Source organism: Lonchura striata, chromosome 37, assembly GCF_050655825.1.
Source record: "Lonchura striata isolate lonStrDom1 chromosome 37, ASM5065582v1, whole genome shotgun sequence".
Taxonomy (NCBI): domain Eukaryota; kingdom Metazoa; phylum Chordata; class Aves; order Passeriformes; family Estrildidae; genus Lonchura; species Lonchura striata.
Window position 1 is genome coordinate 14,017,932 of NC_140739.1, and position 24,569 is coordinate 14,042,500.

The 24,569-nt window shown below is 60.9% G+C and overlaps 1 protein-coding gene across 4 annotated transcripts; it reads right to left on the reverse strand.

The window, feature by feature from the left end:
- Positions 1–1,445: 1,445 nt before the first annotated feature.
- TRIM28 (tripartite motif containing 28) lies at positions 1,446–23,831 on the reverse strand. 4 transcript variants are annotated; one of them, XM_085565756.1, is made up of 19 exons: positions 23,598–23,831; positions 21,310–21,413; positions 21,091–21,223; positions 18,246–18,275; positions 17,959–18,082; positions 12,128–12,244; positions 10,699–10,813; positions 10,451–10,597; positions 8,625–8,739; positions 8,003–8,079; positions 7,796–7,928; positions 7,544–7,580; positions 7,256–7,315; positions 6,474–6,756; positions 5,418–5,713; positions 4,031–4,133; positions 3,876–3,950; positions 1,812–1,946; positions 1,446–1,732 (listed from the first exon to the last, which is right to left on the reverse strand). In XM_085565756.1, exons 1-19 carry the CDS (start codon positions 23,812–23,814, stop codon positions 1,595–1,597), a joined length of 2,439 nt encoding a protein of 812 aa, XP_085421882.1. In that variant the 5' UTR covers positions 23,815–23,831; the 3' UTR covers positions 1,446–1,594. The 4 variants fall into 4 exon arrangements, 3 of the variants coding, with proteins under 3 accessions (XP_085421882.1, XP_085421881.1, XP_085421880.1); XR_014950995.1 differs by lacking the exon at positions 18,246–18,275 and having other exon boundaries at positions 4,031–4,105; positions 17,959–18,097; XM_085565755.1 differs by lacking the exon at positions 18,246–18,275 and having other exon boundaries at positions 7,796–7,844; positions 17,959–18,097.
- Positions 23,832–24,569: the final 738 nt, after the last annotated feature.

Sequence of the window (24,569 nt, forward strand, 5' to 3'; positions counted from 1 at the left end):
ACTGGGGAGAATCCAGGAAACCCAAGCCCTAAAATTGGAGAGAATCCAGGAAATTCAAGCTCAGAAATGGGGGAGAATCCAGGAAATCCAAGGCCTAAAATTGGGGGAAATCTGGGAAATCCAAGCCCTAAAACTGCAGAGAACCCAGGAAATCCAAACACAGAAATGGGGAAGAATCAAGGAAATCCAAGGCCTAAAATTGGGGAGAATCCAGAAAATCCAAGCACTGAAATTGGGGCAAATCCAGGAAATCCAAGTCCTAAAACTGGGGAAAATCCCAGAAATCCAAACCTTGAAATGAGGGAGAATCTAGGTAATCCAAGCCCTAAAAATGGGGAAAATCCAGGAAATCCAAGCCGTGAAATGGGGGAGAATCCAGGAAACCCAAGCCCTAAAAATGGGGAAAATCCAGGAAATCCAAGTCCTGAAATGGGGGAAGAGTCCAGGAAATCTGAGCCCTAAAACTGGGTGAAATCCAGGAAATCCAAGCTCTAAAATTGGGGAAAGTCCAGGAAATCCAAGCACAGAAATGGGGAAGAATCAAGGAAATCCAAAGCCTAAAATTGGGGAGAATCCAGGAAATCCAAGCCCTGAAATGGGGTCAAATCCAGGAAATCCAAGCCCTAAAACTGGGGAAAATCCCAGAAATCCAAGCCTTGGCATGGGGGAGAATCTAGGTAATCCAAGCCCTAAAAATGGGGAAAATCCAGGAAATCCAAGCACAGAAATGGGGGAAGAGTCCAGGAAATCTGAGCCCTAAAACTGGGTGAAATCCAGGAAATCCAAACTCTAAAACTGGAGAGAATCCAAGAAATTCAAGCACAGAAATGAGGGAGAATCCAGAAAATCCAAACTCTAAAACTGGAGAGAACCCAAGAAATCCAAGCACAGAAATGGGGAAGAATCAAGGAAATCCGAAGCCTAAAATTGGGGAGAATCCAGGAAATCCAAGCCCTGAAATGGGGTCAAATCCAGGAAACCCAAGCCCTAAAAATGGGGAAAATCCAGGAAATCCAAGCCCTGAAATGGGGGAAGAGTCCAGGAAATCTGAGCCCTAAAACTGGGTGAAATCCAGGAAATCCAAGCTCTAAAACTGGGGAAAGTCCAGGAATTCCAAGCACAGAAATGGGGAAGAATCAAGGAAATCCAAGCCCTAAAAATGGGGAAAATCCAGTAAATCCAAGCCCAGAAATGGGGGAAGAGTCCAAGAAATCTGAGCCCTAAAACTGGGTGAAATCCAGAAAATCCAAACTCTAAAACTGGAGAGAACCCAGTAAATCCAAGCCCAGAAATGGGGGAGAATCAAGGAAATCCAAGCCCTGGAACTGGGGCAAATCCCAGAAATCCAGGTGAAATCCCAGAAATCCAGGTGAAATCCCAGAAATCCAGGTGAAATCCCAGAAATCCAGGTGAAATCCAGCCCGGAAATGAGGCAGGACCCAGGAGACCAAGGCAGGAGTTTATTTTCCCACGTGACCCCAGGAAAAGGGGGGACAGGGACACCCCCACATCCCGGGGGGCTCTGGGGGGAACCCGAACCCCTGGGGGGGCAAACGGGGGTGCTGGGAGGGCTTTCACCCCCCGGGAGGGGCCATCAGGAGCCTGGAGGCACCTCCAGGGCTTCCTCGGGATCCACCAGGAGCCGGGAGAACTTCTGGTCCCCGAAGACGGCGCTGAGGCGGCTCTCGAGGAAGCGCTGCAGCCCCAGGATGGACTGGACGTCCGCCTTGTCCTGGGGTGGGGGAAGGAGAGAATTCCAGCGGGGCTGGACCCCCGAGAAGCCCCGGAAGAGCCCCCGGGGGCTGCCCGACCTCGGTGAGGCGGTGGAACTGGCGCAGCAGGCGCCAGCCGTCGCGGGCGAACTCCTCGGGGCTGCGGTAGTGCGGGCTCAGCTTCTCCTGCAGCCGCGCCCGCATCAGCGTCAGGTCCATGGCGTCGCGGCCGTCCTGCGGGGCCGGCGGCGCCGTCAGCGGGCGCAGCCGGGCGGATCCCAGCCCTGAGCGCACCCCCGATCCTGATCCCACCCCGATCCTGATCCCACCCCGATCCTGATCCCACCCCGATCCTGATCCCACCCCGATCCTGATCCATTCTCTGATCCCACCCCCTGATCCTGATCCGTCCTCTGATCCCACCCCCTGATCCTGATCCATCCTCTGATCCCACCCCCTGATCCTGATCCCACCCCGATCCTGATCCATTCTCTGATCCCACCCCTGATCCTGATCCATTCTCTGATCCCACCCCTGATCCTGATCCGTCCTCTGATCCCACCCCCTGATCCTGATCCCACCCCCTGATCCTGATCCATTCTCTGATCCCACCCCTGATCCTGATCCATCCTCTGATCCCACCCCTGATCCTGATCCCACCCTGATCCTGATCTGTCCTCTGATCCCACCCCCTCATCCTGATCCGTCCTCTGATCCCACCCCCTGATCCCACCCCCTGATCCTGATCCATTCTCTGATCCCACCCTGATCCTGATCCCACGCCTGATCCTGATCCCACCCCGATCCTGATCCGTCATCTGATCCCACCCCCTGATCCTGATCCATCCTCTGATCCCACCCCCTGATCCTGATCCCACCCCTGATCCCACCCCTGATCCTGATCCATTCTCTGATCCCACCCTGATATTGATCCCACCCCTGATCCTGATCCGTTCTCTGATCCTGATCCATCCTCTGATCCCAGCCCTGATCCCACCCCAGATCCTGATCCGTTCTCTGATCCCACCCCGATATTGATCCCACCCCCGAGCCCATCTCCTGATCCTGATCCCACCCCCCGATCCTGATCCATTCTCTGATCCCACCCCCTGATCCTGACCTGTTCTCTGATCCCACCCCGATATTGATCCCACCCCCGAGCCCATCTCCTGATCCTGATCCCACCCCTGATCCCACCTCCTGATCCCTGCCCTGATCCATCCCTGATCCCACCTGATCCCCCCAGATCCCACCCCTGATCCAGAGCCTGCCCCAATCCCAACCCAGATCCCAATCCCACCCCGGATCCCAGATTCCAACCACAATCCCATCCCAGATCCTGATCCCTGATCAGATTCCACCTTCTCACCAGGGAGCTGATCCCACCCCCGATCCCAGATCCCAGATCCCGGCCGCTCACCAGGGAGCTGATCCCATCCCGGATCCCAGCCACTCACCGGGGAGCTGATCCCACCCCCGATCCCAGATCCCGGCTGCTCACCGGGGAGCTGATCCCACCCGGATCCTGGATCCCAGATCCCATCTGCTCACCGGGGAGCTGATCCCACCCCTGATCCCAGATCCCAGATCCCAGCCGCTCACCGGGGAGCTGATCCCACCCCCGATCCCAGATCCCGGCCGCTCACCGGGGAGCTGATCCCACCCCCGATCCCGGATCCCGGCCGCTCACCGGGGAGCTGATCCCACCCCTGATCCCAGATCCCAGATCCCAGCCGCTCACCGGGGAGCTGATCCCACCCCCGATCCCAGATCCCAGATCCCATCTGCTCACCAGGGAGCTGATCCCACCCCTGATCCCAGATCCCAGATCCCATCTGCTCACCGGGGAGCTGATCCCACCCCGGATCCCAGATCCCAGATCCCGGCCACTCACCGGGGAGCTGATCCCACCCCAGATCCCAGATCCCAGCCACTCACCGGGGAGCTGATCCCACCCCTGATCCCAGATCCCAGATCCCAGATCCCGGCCGCTCACCAGGGAGCTGATCCCACCCCTGATCCCGGATCCCAGATCCCAGATCCCGGCCGCTCACCAGGGAGCTGATCCCACCCCCGATCCCGGATCCCAGATCCCAGATCCCGGCCGCTCACCGGGGAGCTGATCCCACCCCTGATCCCAGATCCCAGATCCCGGCCGCTCACCGGGGAGCTGCAGAGGCGCTGCAGGGGCCGGCAGGGCTCGTGGCACAGCAGCTCCAGCAGGACGAACTCGCAGCGCTGCGGGGTCGGCATCGGCGCTGAGATCCCGAGGGAAGGGATCCCACGGGATCGACCCGGCGGGATCAGCCCGGCCTCACCTGCTGGTCCTGGGGGCTCAGCTTGAGGGGGGGGCCTGGCTCCGGCTGCGGCTCCGGCAGGGGCGGGGGCAGCTCCTGGCACAGCAAACACGTCCACTCGGGGCTGCGGGATCGGCAACGGGATCACGCGGGATCGGCGCCCGGGGATCCCTGTGGGGCTGGGATCGAGGGATCGGCAACGGGGATCCCCACGGGGCTGGGATTGAGGGATCGGCAACGGGGATCCCCACGGGGCTGGGATTGAGGGATCGGCAACGGGGATCCCCACGGGGCTGGGATTGGCAACGGGATCACACGGGATTGACACCCATGGATCTCCACAGGGCTGGGATCGAGGGATCGGCAACGGGGATCCCCACGGGGCTGGGATTGGCAACGGGGTCATGCTGGATTGGCACCCAGGGATCCCCATGGGGCTGGGATCAGGAATGGGCTCACACGGGATCAGTGACCGGGAATCCCCACGGAACTGGGATTGAGGGATCAGGAACAGGATCACACAGGATTGGCGCCCAGGGATCCCCGTGGGGCTGGGATTGGCAATGGGATCACATGGGATCGACACCCATGGATCTCCACAGGGCTGGGATCAGCAATGGGATAACACGGGATCAATGCCCGGGGATCCCCTCAGCTGGGATTGAGCGATCGGCAATGGGACCACGTGGGATCGGCGCTTAGGGATCCCCGCGGGGCTGGGATCGAGGGATCAGGAATGGGATCCCCTGGGATTGGTGCCCGGAGACCCCCAAGGGGTGGACACAGGGCAGTGGATCCCAGGGACATCGGGGAGTGACATGGGGCAGTGGATCCCAGGGAGATCAGAGGTGACATGGGGCAGTGGATCCCAGGGAGGTGACACGGGGCACTGGATTCCCAGGGACATCGGGGGTGACACGAGGCAGTGGATCCTGGGGGGGTGACAAGGGACACTGGATCCCAGGGACGTTGGGAGGTCACACAGGGCAGTGGATCCCAGGGACATCGGGGGTGACACGGGGCACTGGATCCCAGGGAGGTGACATGGGGCAGTGGATCCCAGAGACATCGGAGGTGACACGGGACACTGGATCCCAGGGACATTGGGAGGTCACACAGGGCAGTGGATCCCAGGGACATCGGGGAGTGAAACGGGACACTGGATCCCAGGGAGGTGACACGGGGCACTGGATCCCAGGGACATCAGGGAGTGACACGGGGCACTGGATCCCAGGGACATCAGGGAGTGACACGGGGCACTGGATCCCAGGGAGGTGACACAGGGCACTGGATCCCAGGGACATCAGGGAGTGACACGGGGCAGTGGATCCCAGGGAGGTGACACGGGGCACTGGATCCCAGGTGCTGAGGGGCAGCGGATCCCGGTGGATCCCGGTGGATCCCGTACCTGGGCACGTCCTGCAGCGCGGGCAGGTGGCAGTGCAGGTGGAAGCAGCGCTGGCAGCGGTCGCACATCACCACGGCCCCGGCCTGGCCGCACACACGGCAGCACGAGACCCCCGGGACCCCCGGGACCCCTGGGACCCCCGGGAGCCCCGGGACCCCCGGGAGCCCCGGGAGCCCCGGGCCGGGGGAGGAGCCCGGGGCAGGGCCCGGCTGCCCCGGGGGAGGCGGCAGCAGCCCCACGGGTTTGATGTCCCCAGTGTCCCCCGTGTCCCCGATGGGCGACTCCTGCTGCTCCTCCTGCGCGGGGGGACACGGTCAGGGACAGGGACAGGGATGGGGACAGGGGACGGGGACAGGGTCAGGGGACAGGGACAGGGTCAGGGGACAGGGACAGGGTCAGGGGACAGGGACAGGGGACAGGGATGGGGACAGGGACAGGGACAGGGACAGGGGACAGGGATGGGGACAGGGACAGGGACAGGGACAGGGGACAGGGATGGGGACAGGGACAGGGACAGGGACAGGGTCAGGGACAGAGGGACATGGACAGGGGACAGGGACAGGGATGGGGACAGGGACAGGGACAGGGATAGGGACAGGGATGGGGACAGGGGACAGGGACAGGGACAGGGGATGGGGACAGGGAAAGGGGATGGGGACAGGGACAGGAGCAGGGGACAGGGACAAGAATGGGGACAGGGACAGGGGACGGGGACAGGGACAGGGTCAGGGACAGGGGTCAGGGACAAGGATGGGGACAGGGGACGGGGACAGGGACAGGGCCAGGGCCAGAGGACGTGGTCAGGGACAGGAGGCACAGGAGAGGACAGGGGACACTGGAGGGGGTGGGGAGGGGACAAACAGGAAGGGGAGGGGGACAGAAAACACTCACCTGGGGTGAGGAGGGGACAGGGGACACAGGGGACACTCACATGGGTGGGGAGGGGGCACAGGGGACACAGGGGACACTCACCTGGGTGGGGAGGGGGCACAGGGGACACTCACCTGGGGTGAGGAGGGGACAGGGGACACTGGAGGGGACACAGGGGACGCTCACCTTGACAAGGAGGGCTCCATGTGGCTGCACCGTGCCCGCTGTCCCTTCTGTCGCCGCTGTCCCCGGTGTCCCCTCGGTGCCCTCGGTGCCCTCTGTCCCCTCTGTCCCCGCTGTCCCCTGCTCGATGACGATGAGGCTGAACTCCTGCTCCGAGGGCCCCGGGAAGATGCGGAACACGGGCGGCTGCGCCGGGTCCAGCTCCAGGTCCAGCTCCAGGCGCTCCAGGCTCACCCGCGGCTCCTTGGGGAGCCGGGGGCTGTCCTGGGCCCCGGGGGGGCCCCTCCTGGGGGACAGCGGGGTCACCCCGGGGTCCCCAAACCTCCTGGGGACAGCGGGGTCACCCCGGGGTCCCCAAAACCACCGGGGGACAGTGGGGTCACCCCGGGGTCCCCAAACCTCCTGGGGAATCTTGGAGACAGCGGGGTCACCCCGGGGTCCCCAAACCTCCTGGGGACAGTGGGGTCACCCCGGGGTCCCCAAACCTCCTGGGGGACAGTGGGGTCACCCCGGGGTCCCCAAACCTCCTGGGGAATCTTGGAGACAGCGGGGTCACCCCGGGGTCCCCAAACCTCCTGGGGACAGCGGGGTCACCCCGGGGACCCCAAAACCACCGGGGGGATCCCAGGAGATTGGAGGGCTGGGGGTCCTGGGAACTCTGGGACAGGGACAGTGACAAGGGCTGGGGACAGGGGACACAGACAGGTGGCCCTGGCCAGGGTGACAGGTGACAAGGGACAGAGGGGTCCCAGGGCCCATCCTCCCCTCCCCCACGTTCTAATTACCGCTTAATGAGCAGTGTCTTAACGAACTTCTCCTCCCGGGGGGAACTGCCGGGGTTCCTCCTGCAGAGGGGGACAGGGACACCCTAAAATGTCACCCCTGGGACAAGGGACAGGGGAGCAGAGGGGGTGACAAGGGACAGGGGGGAACAGAAGGGGTGACAAGGGACAGGAGGGACCAGGCCAGAGGTGACAAGGGACATAGTGGAGCAGGACACAGGGTGACAAGGGACAGGGGGTCCCAGGGGTGGCAGGGGGTGACAGGGGACAGGGACCCCCCCCCACACTCACGTCCTCCCTCCGGTGACGCCGTTTTCAGGGCTGGGGGCTGGTGACAAACGCCACGTCAGGGACTTCCCGCGGGTCCCCTCCCGTGTCACCCCCCCATCCTCGCCCTCGTGTCCCTCCCCGTGTCCCCTCCCATGTCCCCATCCCGTGTCCCCCTCCCCGTGTCCTTGTGTCCCCTTCCGTGTCCCACCCGTCCCCCTCCCTGTGACCCTCCGCCATGTCCCCTGTCCCCGTGTCCCCTCCCTGTCCCCTCACCCAGCTCGGGGCTCTCGGTGGCCACTGGCTCCAGGCGGGGAGGTGACAGCTGGGGGAGAGGTGACAGCGGGGGAGGAGGTGACAGTTGGGGGGGACCCTGTCCCCCGCTGCCCACCACGGCCTGGGGGTGGCCCTGCGGGACAGCGGCGTGGGGACATCACGGGGGGGTTCCGGGGGGGTGGCACCCCCACAATGTCCCCCCAGTACCTGCGAGGTGGGGGAGGGGTGGCGGGCGGGGGGAGGGCTCAGCGAGGGGGGGAGGGGCGGCTCCGAAATGATGGCACCTGTGGGGGGGAGGGGAGGGGGTCAGGGGGACAGCGGGGTCCCCCCGACCCCCCTTGTCACTTGTCACCACCCAAACAGGGACCCCTGTCCCCTGTCACCCCCTCCCTGGGACATCCTGTCCCCTGTCACCCCCTGTCCCCTGTCACCCCCTCCCTGGGACACCCTATCCCCTGTCACCCCCTGTCCCGTGTCACCCCCTCCCTGGGACACCCTATCCCCTGTCACCCCCTGTCCCCTGTCACCCCCTCCCTGGGACATCCTGTCCCCTGTCACCCCCTGTCCCTTGTCACCCCCTGTCACCCCTGCCCTGGTCCCCTCTGTCACCTCCCACCTGGCACCTCTTGTCCTTTGTCACCTCCATCCTGTGACCCCCCTGTCCTTCGTCCCCTCCCACCTGGGACCCCCTGTCCCTTTTGTCACCGCCACCCTCACCCCTCCGTGCCCTTGTCCCTGCTGTCCCTGCTGTCTCTGTCCCCCTGGGCGTCCCCCAGTGTCCCCCGGCTGTCCCCAGGTGTCCCCGGTGTCCCCAGGCGTGTCCCCTCACCGAAGCTCTGGGCGCTCCTGGTCCAGCCCTGCGGGTCCCACTGGAATCTCATCTCCCCCTGCGGCTCCAGCGGCTCCAGAGGCACCCCCAGAGCACGGAGCAGCTGCGAGTGGATCTGGGGACAGGGGACACAGGGGACACTGGGGACATCAGGGACACTGGGGACACAGGGGACATTGGGGACATCAGGGACCCCCAGAGCCTGGAGCAGCTGCGAGTGGATCTGGGGACAGGGGACACAGGGGACACTGGGGACATCAGGGACCCCGAGAGCCTGGAGCAGCTGCGAGTGGATCTGGGGACAGGGGACACAGGGGACACAGGGGACACTGGGGACATTGGGGACACTGGGGACACCAGGGACACTGGGGACACTGGGGACATTGAGGACATCGGGGACACCAGGGACATTTGGGGACTCTGAGGACATTGGGGGCACTGGGGACACTGGGGACATCAGGTGTGACCAGGCACAGCCCAGGGGTGGCTTCACCCCAAGGGCGCACGGTGACAGGGGCACTCAAATGTCCCCAGGTGTCCCCAGTGTCCCCAGGTGCCACCCCTGGGGGTCCCGGCCCAAGGTGCTGCTCTGGGGGTCCTGGGGGGGATCTGGCTGCCCAGCGGGGAAAAATGGGGAAAAATGGGGGAAAATGGGGAGAAAAGGGGAGAAATGGGGGAAATGGGGGAAAATGGGGGAAATGGGGAAAAATGGGGGAAAATTGGGAAAAAATTTGGAGCAATGGGGAAAAATGGGGGGAAATGGGGAAAAAATGGGGGGAAATGGGAAAAAATGGGAAAAAATGGGGAAAAATGGGGGAAATGGGGAAAAAATCGGGGGAAATAGGGAGAAATGCAGAAAAATGGGGAAAAATGGGGGGAAATGGGGAGAAATTGGGCAAATGGGGAAAAATGGGGGGAAATGGGGAAAAATGGGGGGAAATGGGGAAAAATGGGTGGAAATGGGGGGAAATTGGAGAAATGGGGGGAAATGGGGAAAAATGGGGAAAAATGGGGAAAAATGGGGAAAAATAGGGGAAATGGGAAAAAATGGGGGGAAATGTGGAGAAATGGGGAGAAATGGGGAAAAATGGGAGAAAATGGGGAGAAATGGGGAAAAATGGGGAGAAATGGGTGAAATGGGGGGAAATGGGGAAAAAATGGGGGGAAATGGGGAAAAATGGGGAGACATGGGGAGAAACGGGGGGAAATGGGGAAAAATGGGGGAAAATGGGGAAAAATGGGGGGAAATGGGGAGAAATGGGGAAAAATGGGTGGAAATGGGGGGAAATATGGGAAAGAATAGGGAAAAATGGGGAATAATGGGGAAAAAATGGGGAGAAGTGGGGAAAACATGGGGAAAAAATGGGGGGAAATGGGGAGAAATAGGGGAAATGGGGAGAAATGGGAGGAAATGGGGGGAAATGGGGAAAAATGGGTGGAAATGGGGGGAAATGGGGGAAATGGGGAAAAATGGGAAAGAATGGGGAAAAATGGGGAGAAATGGGGGAAATGGGGAAAAATGGGGGAAATGGGGGAAAATGGGCAGAAATGGGGAGCAATGGGGAAAATTGGGGGAAATGGGGGGAAATGCGGAGCAATGGGGAAAAATGGGGGAAATGGGGGAAATGGGGAGAAATGGGAAAAAATGGGGGGAAATGGGGAGAAATGGGAAAAAATGGGGGGAAATGGGGAGAAATGCAGAAAAATGGGGAGAAATGGGGAAAAATGGGGGGAAATGGGGAAAAATGGGGAGAAACGGGGTAAAACGGGGAAAAATGGGGAGAAACGGGGGTAAAACGGGGGTAAAACGGGGTGCAGGTGCTCACCAGGCGCCGGGAGAGCAGCAGCGCGGCGCCGTGGGGGCCGTCGAGGGCGCGGGCGCCGAAGCGCAGCACGTGCTCCTGCTGCCGCTGCGCCCGGCCGAGCGCGCGCTGCTGCCGCTGCAGCCGCTCCTGCCGGCCCTCGGCCGCGCGCTGCGGGGACACGGCGGGGACGGCGTCACCGGGGAGGGGACACGGCGGGGACCCGAGTCACCGGCGGCGGCGCCGGGGAGGGGACGCGGCGCCGCGCTGACCTGGACGTCGCCCACCAGCGCCTTGCCGCGCTTGTTGAGCTCCCGCATGACCTGCAGCACGGCCAGCTTCACCTCCACCTGCAGCCGCTGCTGCGCCTCCGACTGCCGGCGCATGCTGCGGGGACACGGGCCTGGAGGGGACGCCGGGGACGCGGGGGGCACGGGGGACACAGGGGGACACGGGCCTGGAGGGGACGCCGGGGACGCGGGGGACACGGGGGACACAGGACGTGGAGGGGACGCCAGGGATGCGGGGGGCACGGGGACACCGGGGGACACGGGGGGACACGGGGCGTGGAGGGGATGCCGGAGACACGGGGGGCACGGGGGCACCGGGGGACACAGGGCGTGGAGGGGACGCCGGGGACATGGGGGGCACCGGGGGACACAGGACGTGGAGGGGACACCGGGGGACACAGGGCGTGGAGGGGACGCCGGAGACACGGGGGGCACCGGGGGACACGGGGGGACACAGAGGACACGGGGGGACGCAGGGCGTGGAGGGGACGCCGGGGACACGGGGGGACACCGGGAGACACGGCCCTGGAGGGGACACCGGGGACACGGGGGGCACTGGGGGACACAGAGGACACGGGGGGACACAGGGCGTGGAGGGGACGCCGGGGGCACGGGGGACACGGGGGGACATGGGGTGTGGAGGGGACACGAGGGGACACAGGGATGGGGCAGGGACACGGAGGGGAGATGGGGCATGGAGGGGACGCCGGGGGACGCAGGGGACACGAGGGGACACGGGGCGTGGAGGGGACACGAGGGGACACAGGGATGTAAAGGGGACACGGAGGGATGTGGGGACAGGGCAGGGACACGAGGGGACACGAGGGGACACAGGGCGTGGAAGGGATGCAAGGGGACACGGGGCATGGAGGGGACACGGAGGGGCGTGGGGACAGGGCAGGGACACGAGGGGACACAAGGGGACACGGGGCTATGCAAGAGGACACGAGGGGACGTGAGTGGATGCAGGGGGATGCGAGGGGACGCGAGGGGACACGGGGGGACACGAGGGGACATGGGGGGACGTGGAAGGACACGAGGGGACACGAGGGGACACGAGGGGACACGAGGGGACGCAAAGGGACGTGGAGGGACACGAGGGGACACAGGGGGACACGGGGGGACGCGGAAGGACATGAGGGGACACGAGGGGACGCGGGGGGATGCGGGGGGACGCGAGGGGACACAAGGGGACGCAAAGGGACGCGGGGGGACGCGGAGGGACACGAGGGGACACGAGGGGACGTGGAGGGACATGAGGGGACACGAGGGGACACGAGGGGACATGTGGGGACACGGGGGGACACGAGGGGACACGAGGGGACACGAGGGGACATGGGGGGACGTGGAAGGACACGAGGGGACACGAGGGGACACGAGGGGACACGAGGGGACGCGGAGGGACACGCACAAGGCGCGCAGCTCCTTGGCGCAGCGCTGCACCGCCGCGTGTTTGTCGGCCAGGCGCTGCAGCAGCGCCGCCAGCACCGAGCGCTGCTGCCGGACGGCCTCGTCCAGAGGCTGCGAGCTGGGCACGGGCACGGGGAAACGGGAGACGTGGGGGAATGGGGGAAACGTGGGGGAAATGGGGGGGAAATGGGGAGAACGTGGGGGAACGTGGGGGAACGTGAGGGAACGTGGGGGAACGGGGGGGAACGTGGGGGAAATGTGGGGGAAATGTGGGGGAAATGTGGGGGAACGTGGGGGAAATGGGGAGAAACGTGGGGGAAACGTGGGGGAAATGTGGGGGAACGTGGGGGAAATGGGGGGGAAACGGGGGGGAACGTGGGGGAACGTGGGGGAAACGTGGGGGAACGGGGGGGAATGGGGGGGAACGTGGGGGAACGGGGGGGAACGGGGGGGAACATGGGGGAAATGTGGGGGAAATGTGGGGGAAATGGGGAGAAACGTGGGGGAAATGTGGGGGAAATGTGGGGGAAATGTGGGGGAACGTGGGGAAACGTGGGGGAAATGGGGGGGAAATGGGGAGAAACGTGGGGGAAATGTGGGGGAAATGTGGGGGAACGTGGGGGAACGTGGGGGAAACGTGGGGGAAACGTGGGGGAAACGGGGAGAAACGTGGGGGAAATGTGGGGGAAATGTGGGGGAACGTGGGGGAACGTGGGGGAAACGTGGGGGAAACGTGGGGGAAACGTGGGGGAACGTGGGGGAAACGGGGGGGAAATGTGGGGGAACGTGGGGAAACGTGGGGGAAACGTGGGGAAACGTGGGGGAATGGGGGAAACGTGGGGGAACGTGGGGGAAATGGGGGGAAATGTGGGGGAAATGGGGGGAAATGTGGGGGAAATGGGGGGAAACGTGGGGAAACGTGGGGGAAACATGGGGGAACGTGGGGGATCGTGGGGGGAAATGGGGGAAACATGGGGGAAACGTGGGGGAAATGGAGAGAAATGGGGAAAAATGGGGACAAACATGGGGAAACATGGGGGAAATGGAGAGAAATGGGAGAAATGGGGAAAAATGGGGAAAAACATGGGGGAAACATGGGGGAAATGGGGAAAAACATGGTGGAAACATGGGGGAAACATGGGGGAAATGGGGAGAAACATGGGGAAAACATGGGGGAAACATGGGGGAAATGGAGAGAAATGGGGAAAAATGGGGACAAACATGGGGAAACATGGGGGAAATGGAAGAAATGGGGAAAAACGTGGGGGAAAACATGGAGGAAATGGGGGAAATGGGGAAAAACGTGGGGGAAATGGAGGGAAATGGGGAAAATCACGGGGGAAATGGGGAAAAACATGGGGAAAAATATGGGGCGAGATGTGGGGAAAATGGGGAGAAGTGGGGGAAAAGGGGAAAATGTGGGGTAAAAGGGGGGAAATGGAGGGAAAATGGGGAAAAATTGGGAAAAACATGGGGAAAATGGGGAGGAACAGGAATAAATGGGGAGAAATGAGGAGAAATACGGGGAAAATGGGGGAAATGGGGGAGAAATAGAGGGAAATGGGGGAAAACATGGGGAAAACATGGGGAAAATGGGGGAAAATGGGGGAAAATGGGGGAAAACGTGGGGAAAATGGGGGAAAATGTGGGGGAAATGGGAAGGAACAGGGAAAATGGGTGGGAAATGGGGAAAAACAAAGGGAAAATGGGGAGAAATTGGGAGAAAAATGGGGAGAAATGGGGAGAAACATGGGGAAAATGAGGGGGAAATAGGAACAAAGAGGAAACGGGGAGAAATGGGGGGAAGATGTGGAGAAATGGGGAAAATGGGGAGAAATGGGGAGAAAATGGAAGAGAAAAAGGGGGAAAAGGGAAGGGAAAAGGAAAAAAGGGGAGAGGGGAAAGAAGTGGGAAAAGAGGGGAGGGAGGAGGGGAAGGGACAGAAAGAGAGGAGAAAATGGGAGAAAAAGAGAAAATTAGAAAAGGGAAAAGAGAAAAAGGAAAAAGGGGGAAAAGGAAAAGGGGGGGAAGGAAAAAGGGGAAAGGAAAAAGGGGAAAGGGAAAAGGGAAAAGAGGAAAAGGAAAAAGAAAAAGGGGAAAAGGGAAAAAGGGAAAAGGGAAAAGGGGAAAAGGAAAAAGAAAAAGGAAAAAGGGGAAAAGAGGAAAAGGGGAAAAGGAAAAAGGGAAAAGGAAAAAGGAAAAAGGGAAAAAGGAAAAAGGGGAAAAGAGGAAAAAGGGAAAAGGAAAAAGGGAAAAAAAGGAAAAAAGGGGAAGGGAAAAAGGGGAAAAGGAAAAAGGGAAAAGGGAAAAGGGAAAAGGGGAAAAGGGGAAAAGGAAAAAGAAAAAGGAAAAAGGGAAAAGGAAAAAGGGAAAAGAGGAAAAAGGGAAAAGGGAAAAAGGGAAAAGGGAAAAGGGGAAAAGGGAAAAAGGGGAAATGGGGCAGAAAAAGGGAGAAAAAAGTGAGGGAAAAAGGGGAGGAAAAAAGAGAAGTAAGTTTCTTAGCTCATTATCCATTAATAAGCTAATTAATCTTCATTAAGCATCCATTATCTAATTAACTCAATTAGTGAGTTAAGGCTTTTTAGCTAACGAGATGCCCCAAGTAACAGATCCTGTCATTTAATCGCTAATTACACTAATTACATTAATCCAATTAGATATTACCCATCAAAACTGCTTCTCGTGCCATTAATGACCACATAAATGAGCTAATTAATAAGGCAATCAAGCTAATTAAATATGTCCCCAGCTAAGCAATCAAACCACTCATTAATTGCCTCGGAATTTTAACCAATAAACAACCAGCAAAGCCATAAAGAAAACCCAACTAAGATTAATTAGAAAAGAAATTAATTTAAACAACCAATTACATCAGCCATTAATTAGTCATTAATTAGCTCGTTCTGGTTCAAGCCACACCCCCTCTGCTAATTAATGCTCGCCTTTCCCAACCCTGCAGCACCTGCCCCGCTAACGAGCTTTAATAAAATCAGCGATAAAACCAGTAATTTTAATTAACAGGAGTAATTAACCAGCAGGCCAACTCCAGGTGTTTTGCAGTAATTAATCAGCTGCACCAATTAATTAAAGCCACCTTTAATTGGGCTGAGCAGGTGCCCTTGCACTCCCCAAACCCGTTCCCAATATCCTGGCTGATTGCTGTGCTAATTAGTGCTAATGAGGCACTACAGGTGGTCAGGCTGCTAATTAGTGCTAATGAGGCACTACAGGTGGTCACGGTGCTAATTAGCACTAATGAGGCACTCATTGGTGGTCACAGTGCTAATTAGCGCTAATGAGGCACTCATTGGTGGTCACAGTGCTAATTAGCACTAATGAGGCACTACAGGTGGTCAGGCTGCTAATTAGCGCTAATGAGGCACTCACAAGTGGTCACTGTGCTAATCAGTTAATTAGCGCTAAGGAGGTGTACAGGCACTCACTGGTGGGTGCTAATTAGCTAACGAGCACTAACGAGGGGCAGCAATCCTGGGTGGGTACTAATTAGCTGAAGAGTGGTAATCAGGCGTGACACTCACAAGTGGGCGCTAATTAGCTAACGAACGCTAACAAGGCGTGGCCACTCATAGGTGGGCGCTAATTAGCTAATGAGCACTAACGAGGTGCATAGGTGGTGCGGTGCTAATTAGCTAACGAGCCCTAACGAGGCAGACACTCACGGGTGGGCGCGGTGCTAATTAGCTAAGAGGTTAACGAGGCGCACACTCACGGGTGGGCGCGGTGCTAATTAGCTAATCAGCGCTAACGAGGTGCACACTTACGGGTGGGCGCGGTGCTAATTAGCTAATGAGCGCTAACGAGGCGCAGACTCATGGGTGGGCGCGGTGCTAATTAACTAATGAGCGCTAACGAAGTGCACACTCACGGGTGGGCGCGGTGTGGTGCTAATTAGCTAATGAGCGCTAACGAGGGCAGACTCATGGGCGGGCGCGCTGCTAATTAGCTAATGAGCGCTAACGAGGGCAGACTCATGGGCGGGCGCGGTGCTAATTAGCTAATGAGCGCTAACGAGGCGCACACTCACGGGTGGGCGCGGTGCTAATTAGCTAATGAGCGCTAACGAGGGCAGACTCACGGGTGGGCGCGGTGCTAATTAGCTAATGAGCGCTAACGAGGGCAGACTCACTGGTGGGCGCGGTGCTAATTAGCTAAGAGCGCTAACGAGGGCAGACTCACGGGTGGGCGCGGTGCTAATTAGCTAAGAGGCAAACGAGGCGCACACTCACGGGTGGGCGCGGTGTTAATTAGCTAATGAGCGCTAACGAGGGCAGACTCACAGGTGGGCGCGGTGCTAATTAGCTAATGAGCGCTAACGAGGGCAGACTCACGGGTGGGCGCGGTGCTAATTAGCTAATGAGCGCTAACGAGGCGCACACTCACAGGTGGGCGCGGTGCTAATTAGCTAATGAGCGCTAACGAGGGCAGACTCACGGGTGGGCGCGGTGCTAATTAGCTAAGAGGCTAACGAGGCGCACACTCACGGGTGGGCGCGGTGTTAATTAGCTAATGAGCGCTAACGAGGGCAGACTCACGGGTGGGCGCGGTGTGGTGCTAATTAGCTAATGAGCGCTAACGAGGCACACTCACGGGTGGGCGCGGTGCTAATTAACTAATGAGCGCTAACGAAGTGCACACTCACGGGTGGGCGCGGTGCTAATTAGCTAATGAGCGCTAACGAGGCACACTCACGGGTGGGCGCGGTGCGGTGCTAATTAGCTAATGAGCGCTAACGAGGGCAGACTCATGGGCGGGCGTGCTGCTAATTAGCTAAGGAGCGCTAACGAGGGCAGACTCACGGGCGGGCGTGGTGCTAATTAGCTAATGAGCGCTAACGAGGGCAGACTCACGGGTGGGCGCGGTGCTAATTAGCTAATGAGCGCTAACGAGGCGCAGACTCACGGGTGTGCGCGGTGCTAATTAGCTAAGAGGCTAACAAGGCGCACACTCACGGGTGGGCGCGGTGCTAATTAGCTAATGAGCGCTAACGAGGGCACACACTCATGGGTGGGCGCGGTGCTAATTAGCTAATGAGCGCTAACGAGGCGCAGACTCACGGGTGGGCGTGATGCTAATTAGCTAATGAGCGCTAACGAGGCGTACACTCACGGGTGGGCGCGGTGCTAATTAGCTAATGAGAGCTAACGAGGGCACACTCATGGGTGGGCGCAGTGTGGTGCTAATTAGCTAATGAGCGCTAACGAGGGCACACTCACGGGTGGGCGCGGTGCTAATTAGCTAATGAGCGCTAACGAGGCACACTCACGGGTGGGCGCGGTGCTAATTAGCTAATGAGCGCTAACGAGGGCAGACTCACGGGTGGGCGCGATGCTAATTAGCTAATGAGCGCTAACGAGGCACACTCACGGGTGGGCGCGGTGCTAATTAGCTAATGAGCGCTAACGAGGCACACTCACGGGTGGGCGCGGTGCTAATTAGCTAATGAGCGCTAACGAGGGCACTCACGGGTGGGCGCGGTGCTAATTAGCTAATGAGCGCTAACGAGGGCACACTCACGGGTGGGCGCGGTGCTAATTAGCTAATGAGCGCTAACGAGGGCACTCACGGGTGGGCGCGGTGCTAATTAACGAGTGCTAACGAGGCGCACACTCACGGGTGGGCGCGGTGCTAATTAGCTAATGAGCGCTAACGAGGGCACTCACGGGTGGGCGCGGTGCTAATTAGCTAATGAGCGCTAACGAGGCACACTCACGGGTGGGCGCGGTGCTAATTAGCTAATGAGCGCTAACGAGGCGCACACTAACAGGTGGGCACGGTGCTAATTAGCTAATGAGCGCTAACGAGGGCACTCACGGGTGGGCGCGGTGCGGGCCCCGGTGGCACTCGCCGCAGGTCAGGCGCTCGCAGGCGCTGCAGAACAGCGACAGCGGCTGCAACGGGTGCAGCGGGCACGGCCCCGGCAGCGCCGCAGCCGCCGGAACGGCCGGAGAGCCTGCGGAGAGACGGGAATGGGGGAATGGGAATGGGGGAACGGGAATATGGGAATGGGAATATGGGAATGGGAACGGGAACGGGCAGAGAGCCTGCGGAGAGACGGGAACACGGGAATGGGAATGGGAATGGGAATGGGAATGGGAATGTGGGAATGGGAACGGGAACGGCCGGAGAGCCTGCGGAGAGACGGGAATGGGGGAATGGGAATGTGGGAACGGGAACGGGCGGAGAGCCTGCGGAGAGACGGGAACACGGGAATGGGAATGGGAACGGCCAGAGAGCCTGCGGAGAGACGGGAATGGGGGAATGGGAATGGGAATGGGAATGGGAATGGGGGAATGGGAATGGGAATGGGAATGGGAATGGGGGAATGGGAATGGGAATGGGGGAATGGGAATGTGGGAATGGGAATGGGAATGTGGGAATGGGAATGGGGGAATGGGAATGTGGGAATGGGAATGGGGGAATGGGAATGGGAATGGCTGGAGAGCCTGCGGAGAGACGGGAATGTGGGAATGGGAATGGGGGAATGGGAATTGGAATGGGAATGGGGGAACGGGAATGGGGGAAAGGGAATTGGAATGGGAATGGGCGAATGGGAATTGGAATGGGGGAAGGGGAATGGGGGAATGGGAATGGGAATGAAAATGGGGAATGGAGAATGGGAATGGGGGAACAGGAATGGGGGAATGGGAATGGGGGAACAGGAATGGGGGAATGGGAATGAGGGAACGAGAATGGGGGAATGGGAATGGGAAGGAAAATGGGGGAATGAGGGAATCGGAATGGGGGAATGGGAATCGAAATGAGAACAGGAATGGGGGAACGGGAATGGGAGTGGGAGAAATGGAATGGGAATGGGGGAATGGGAAAATGGCAATGGGAATGGGAGATTGGGAATGGTAACAGGAACGGGAGAATGGGAATGGGGCGCCACAGGGAACGGCGCTGGGAATGGGGACGGGGTGATGGCACAGGGAATGAGACTGGGATGGCACCAGGAATGGCACCGGGAATGGGGCTAGGATGGCAGCGGGAATGGGGCTGGGATGGCAGTGGGAATGGGGCTGGGATGGCACCAGGAATGGCACCGGGAATGGCGCTGGGATGGCACCGGGAATAGGGCTGGGATGGCACCAGGAATGGGGCTGGGATGGCACTGGGAATGGGGCTGGGATGGCACCAGGAATGGGGCTGGGATGGCACAGGGAATGGGGCTGGGATGGCAGCGGGAATGGGGCTGGGATGGCACCGGGAATGGGGCTGGGATGGCACCAGGAATGGCACCAGGAATGGGGCTAGGATGGCAGCGGGAATGGGGCTGGGATGGCACCGGAATAGGGCTGGGATGGCACCAGGAATGGGGCTGGGATGGCACCAGGAATTGGGCTGGGATGGCACAGGGAATGGGGCTGGGATGGCACCGGGAATGGGGCTGGGATGGCACCGGGAATGGGGCTGGGATGGCACCGGGAATGGGGCTGGGATGGCACCAGGAATGGGGCTGGGATGGCACCAGGAATGGGGCTGGGATGGCACAGGGAATGGGGCTGGGATGGCACTGGGAATGGCACTGGGGATGGCACCGGGAATGGGGCTGGGATGGCACCGGGAATAGGGCTGGGATGGCACCGGGAATGGGGCTGGGATGGCACTGGGAATGGGGCTGGGATGGCACAGGGAATGGGGCTGGGATGGCACTGGGAATGGGGCTGGGATGGCACAGGGAATGGGGCTGGGATGGCACCGGGAATGGGGCTGGGATGGCACCGGCAATGGCACTGGGATGGCAGCGGGAATGGGGCTGGGATGGCACCGGCAATGGGGCTGGGATGGCACTGGGAATTGGCTGGGATGGCACCGGGAATGGGGCTGGGATGGCACTGGGAATAGGGCTGGGATGGCACCGGGAATGGGGCTGGGATGGCACCGGGAATGGGGCTGGGATGGCACCGGCAATGGGGCTGGGATGGCACCGGGAATGGGGCTGGGATGGCACAGGGAATGGCACTGGGAATGGGGCTGGGATGGCACAGGGAATGGGGCTAGGATGGCACCGGGAATGGCACCAGGAATGGGGCTGGGATGGCACCGGGAATGGGGCTGGGATGGCACAGGGAATGGGGCTGGGATGGCACCGGGAATGGGGCTGGGATGGCACCGGCAATGGCACTGGGATGGCAGCGGGAATGGGGCTGGGATGGCACTGGGAATGGGGCTGGGATGGCACTGGGAATTGGCTGGGATGGCACCGGGAATGGGGCTGGGATGGCACCGGCAATGGCACTGGGATGGCACTGGGAATGGGGCTGGGATGGCACTGGGAATGGGGCTGGGATGGCACTGGGAATGGCACTGGGATGGCACTGGGAATGGGGCTGGGATGGCACAGGGAATGGCACTAGGATGGCACTGGGAATGGGGCTGGGATGGCACAGGGAATGGCACTAGGATGGCACTGGGAATGGGGCTGGGATGGCACAGGGAATGGGGCTGGGATGGCACCGGGAATGGGGCTGGGATGGCACAGGGAATGGCACTAGGATGGCACTGGGAATGGGGCTGGGATGGCACAGGGAATGGGGCTGGGATGGCACAGGGAATGGGGCTGGGATGGCACAGGGAATGGCACTAGGATGGCACTGGGAATGGCACCGGGAATGGGGCTGGGATGGCAGCGGCAATGGGGCTGGGATGGCACCAGGAATGGCACCGGGATGGCACTGGGAATGGGGCTGGGATGGCACCGGGAATGGGGCTGGGATGGCACCGGGAATGGGGCTGGGATGGCACCAAGGGAACACGAGAACAGCACCAGGACAACACTGGGAACAGAACCAGGAACGGCACTGGGATGGAGCCGCTGACAGCGTCACAGCTGGTAACCGGCACGGACAGGAGGTGACACAGGTGACGGGAGGTGACACAGGTGACACAGGTGACACAGGTGACGGGAGGTGACACAGGTGACACAGGTGACACAGGACTCACCCAGGGGCTGCACGCTGTGCTCCCGGGTGTACCTGACCCTCTGGTGGGCCTCCACGCAGGTGTCGCACAGCGGCTCGGCGCACTCCAGGCAGAAGCTGGTGGCCGCCGCGTTGTCCTCGCAGCTGGTGCAGCTCTGGGGACAAGGGACACGCTGGGGGCCGTGCCTCGGCCCTGGCCAGCGCTAATTAGCGCTAATTAACGCTAAAGAGGAGGCAGTACCTGCCTGCCGGCCGGCGCCATGCCCACCCCACTGTCCTGCAGGAAGAAGTTCTCCATGATGTCACCCAGGGGACACGGCTGGTGGCACACGGGGCACTCGAAGGCTGTGGGGACACAGAGGGGACACAGAGGGGACACAGTCACCCCACGGCCTCCTGTCACCTCCTGTGCCACCAAACGCCGGCTCAGGAGCGGGCTGGGGGCTGGGCACCCCCAAAACGGCGCCCCAGGGCCACCTCAGGGAGGTCCCCGAGCCACCGAAGCCACCCCAGGAGGGGTCGGTGTCCCCAAGGAGGGGACAAGGCCACAGCGGGGTCACAGGGCTGTCCCCTCCCCACAGAGCTCCAGGAGCTCCTGCAGCACCCAGCAACCACAGTGATCCCAGGAACTCCCAGGGATCCCAGTAAGCCCCAGTGCCTCCCCAGTGCTCCCAGTAACTCCCAGTGTTCCCAGTGCTCCCAGGAACTACCAAGGATCCCAGTAACTCCCAGTGCTCCCAGTGACCCTCAGTGTCCTGCACAACCAGTGCTCCCACTAAACCCCAAAAACATCACTGACCACCAGTGATCCCAGTAACACCCAGCATTCCCAGTAAGCCCCATAACACCATTGACCACCAGTGCTCCCAGTAACCACCAGTGGTCCCAGAACCCCCAGTGCTCCCAGTGACCTGCACAACCCAGTGATCCCAGTGACTCCCAGTGATCCCAGTAACCCTCAATGTTCCCATAAAACCCAATGATCCCAGTGACCCCCAGCAATCCCAGTGACCTGCACAATCCAGTGATCCCAGTAACCCCCAGTGCTCCCAGTCAAGCCGGGTGTTCCCAGTAACACCCAGTGATCCCAGTAAGCTCAAAAACACCATTGACCACCAGTGCTCCCAGTAACCCCCAGTGACCCCAGTAAACCCCAAAAACATCACTGACCACCAGTGCTCCCAGTAACCCCCAGTGATCCCAGTAACTCCCAAATACGTCACTGACCAGCAGCGATCCCAGTAACCTCCAGTGCTCCCCAGTGATCCCAGTGCTCCCAGGCATCCTCAGTGTCCTGCACAGCCCAGCGATCCCAGTAACCCCCAGCAACTCCCAGTGCTCCCAGTAACCCCAATGCCTCCCCAGAACTCCCAGTAACCCGCAGTGTCCTGCACAACCCAGTGATCCTCAGTGCTCCCAGTACCCCCAGCATTCTCAGTACACCCCAGTATTCCCAGTACCCCCAGCATTCCCAGTATCCCCCATCACACCCAGCCATCCCAGCACCCCCCAGCATTCCCAGTACCCCCCAGCATTCCCAGCACCCCCAGCATTCCCAGTCCCCCCAACATTCCCAGTACCCCCAGCATTCCCAGTACCCCCAGCCATCCCAGTACCCCCAGCATTCCCAGTACACCCCAGAACTCCCAGTACCCCCAGCATTCCCAGTACCCCCAGCATTCCCAGTAACCCCCAACATTCCCAGCCCCCCCCAGCATTCCCAGCACCCCCCAGCATTCCCAGTATCCCCAGCATTCCCAGTACCCCCAGCATTCCCAGCCCCCCCCAGCATTCCCAGCACCCCCAGCATTCCCAGTACCCCCAGAACTCCCAGTACCCCCCAGTATTCCCAGTATCCCCAGCATTCCCAGTACCCCCAGCATTCCCAGTGCCCCCCAGCATTCCCAGCCCCCCCAGGATTCCCAGTATCCCCAGCATTCCCAGTACCCCCAGCATTCCCAGCACCCCCCAGCATTCCCAGTATCCCCAGCATTCCCAGTGCCCCCCAGCATTCCCAGTATCCCCAGCATTCCCAGTATCCCCCAGCATTCCCAGTACCCCCCAGTATTCCCAGCACCCCCCAGCATTCCCAGCACAACCCAGCATTCCCAGTACCCCCAGCATTCCCAGTACCCTCAGCATTCCCAGTATCCCCAACATTCCCAGTATCCCCACCATTCCCAGTACCCCCCAGCATTCCCAGCCACCCCCCAGCATTCCCAGCCATCCCAGCCACCCCCCAGCATTCCCAGTACCCCCAGCATTCCCAGTACCCCCAGCATTCCCAGTATCCCCACCATTCCCAGCCCCCCCACCATTCCCAGCCCCCCCCCACCATTCCCAGTACCCCCAGTATTCCCAGTATCCCCAGCATTCCCAGTATCCCCAGCATTCCCAGTACCCCCAGCATTCCCAGTATCCCCAGCATTCCCAGCCCCCCCAGGATTCCCAGTATCCCCAGCATTCCCAGTGCCCCCCAGCATTCCCAGCCCCCCCAGCAGCTCCCAGCGCCCCCGGCGCTGCCCTCACCCTGCTCGTCGCCGCCCGGCGCGGCCCCCAGGCAGCCGCGGCACACGGAGTGCAGGCAGGGCAGCAGCCGCGGCTCCCGCCGGGGGCTGAGGCGCTCCCGGCAGGCGCCGCAGAGCTCCAGCGGCCCCGGCGGCTCCGGCAGCGCCGCTCCCTTCGCCCCGGGGCCGCTGCCCGGCGCCGCCGCCTCCGGCTCCGACATGGCGGCCGCGTCCCCCATCACGACCGGCACGGCCGCCTGCTCCCGCCCCCGCCCCGCCCCGCCGCCAATCACTGCCCGCCGCGCCCGATTGACAGCGAGGAGAGCCAATGGGAGGGCGGAAAGGCGGGGATTAGCGGAGATTGACAACGCGCGGGAGCAATGGGAGAGGAGCAGGCGGGAAAGAAAGGGCGGGAAGAGGCCCCCGGCGCGTGAACGCGAACGGGCCAATCAGCGCGCAGAGCGGCCGTAGCTGAACCAATCAGCGGCCGAAAAACCCCGGGGAAGGAGGGGACTTTTTTGGGCGGACCGGCCAATCGGCAACGGCGCTCAGAGGGAAGGCGGGGCTGAGGCTGTGATTGACAGGTGGACAAACCAATGGGCAGAAGAACCGGGGCGGGACTGGGAGTACTGGGAATTACCGGGGATTAATGGGGATAACTGGGATCATGGGGGTTCTTGGGATCCCTGGGGATTACTGGGGAATAATGGTATCACAGGGGATAACTGGGATCAATGGGAATTACTGGTGTCACTGGGGGGTCACTGGGATTGCTGGGAATTAATGGGATCGCTGGGAATTACTGGGGTCACTGGGGGTCACTGGGAGCACTGGCCCTTACTGGGGGTCATTACTGGGAGGACCGACGGCTGAGGGTGGTGGCCCTGGAACAGTGTCCCCAGTGTCCCCCCAGTGCCTCCCAGTATCCCCAGTGTGTCCCCAGTGTGTCCCCAGTGCCCCCCAGTATCCCCAGTGTGTCCCCAGTGCCCCCCAG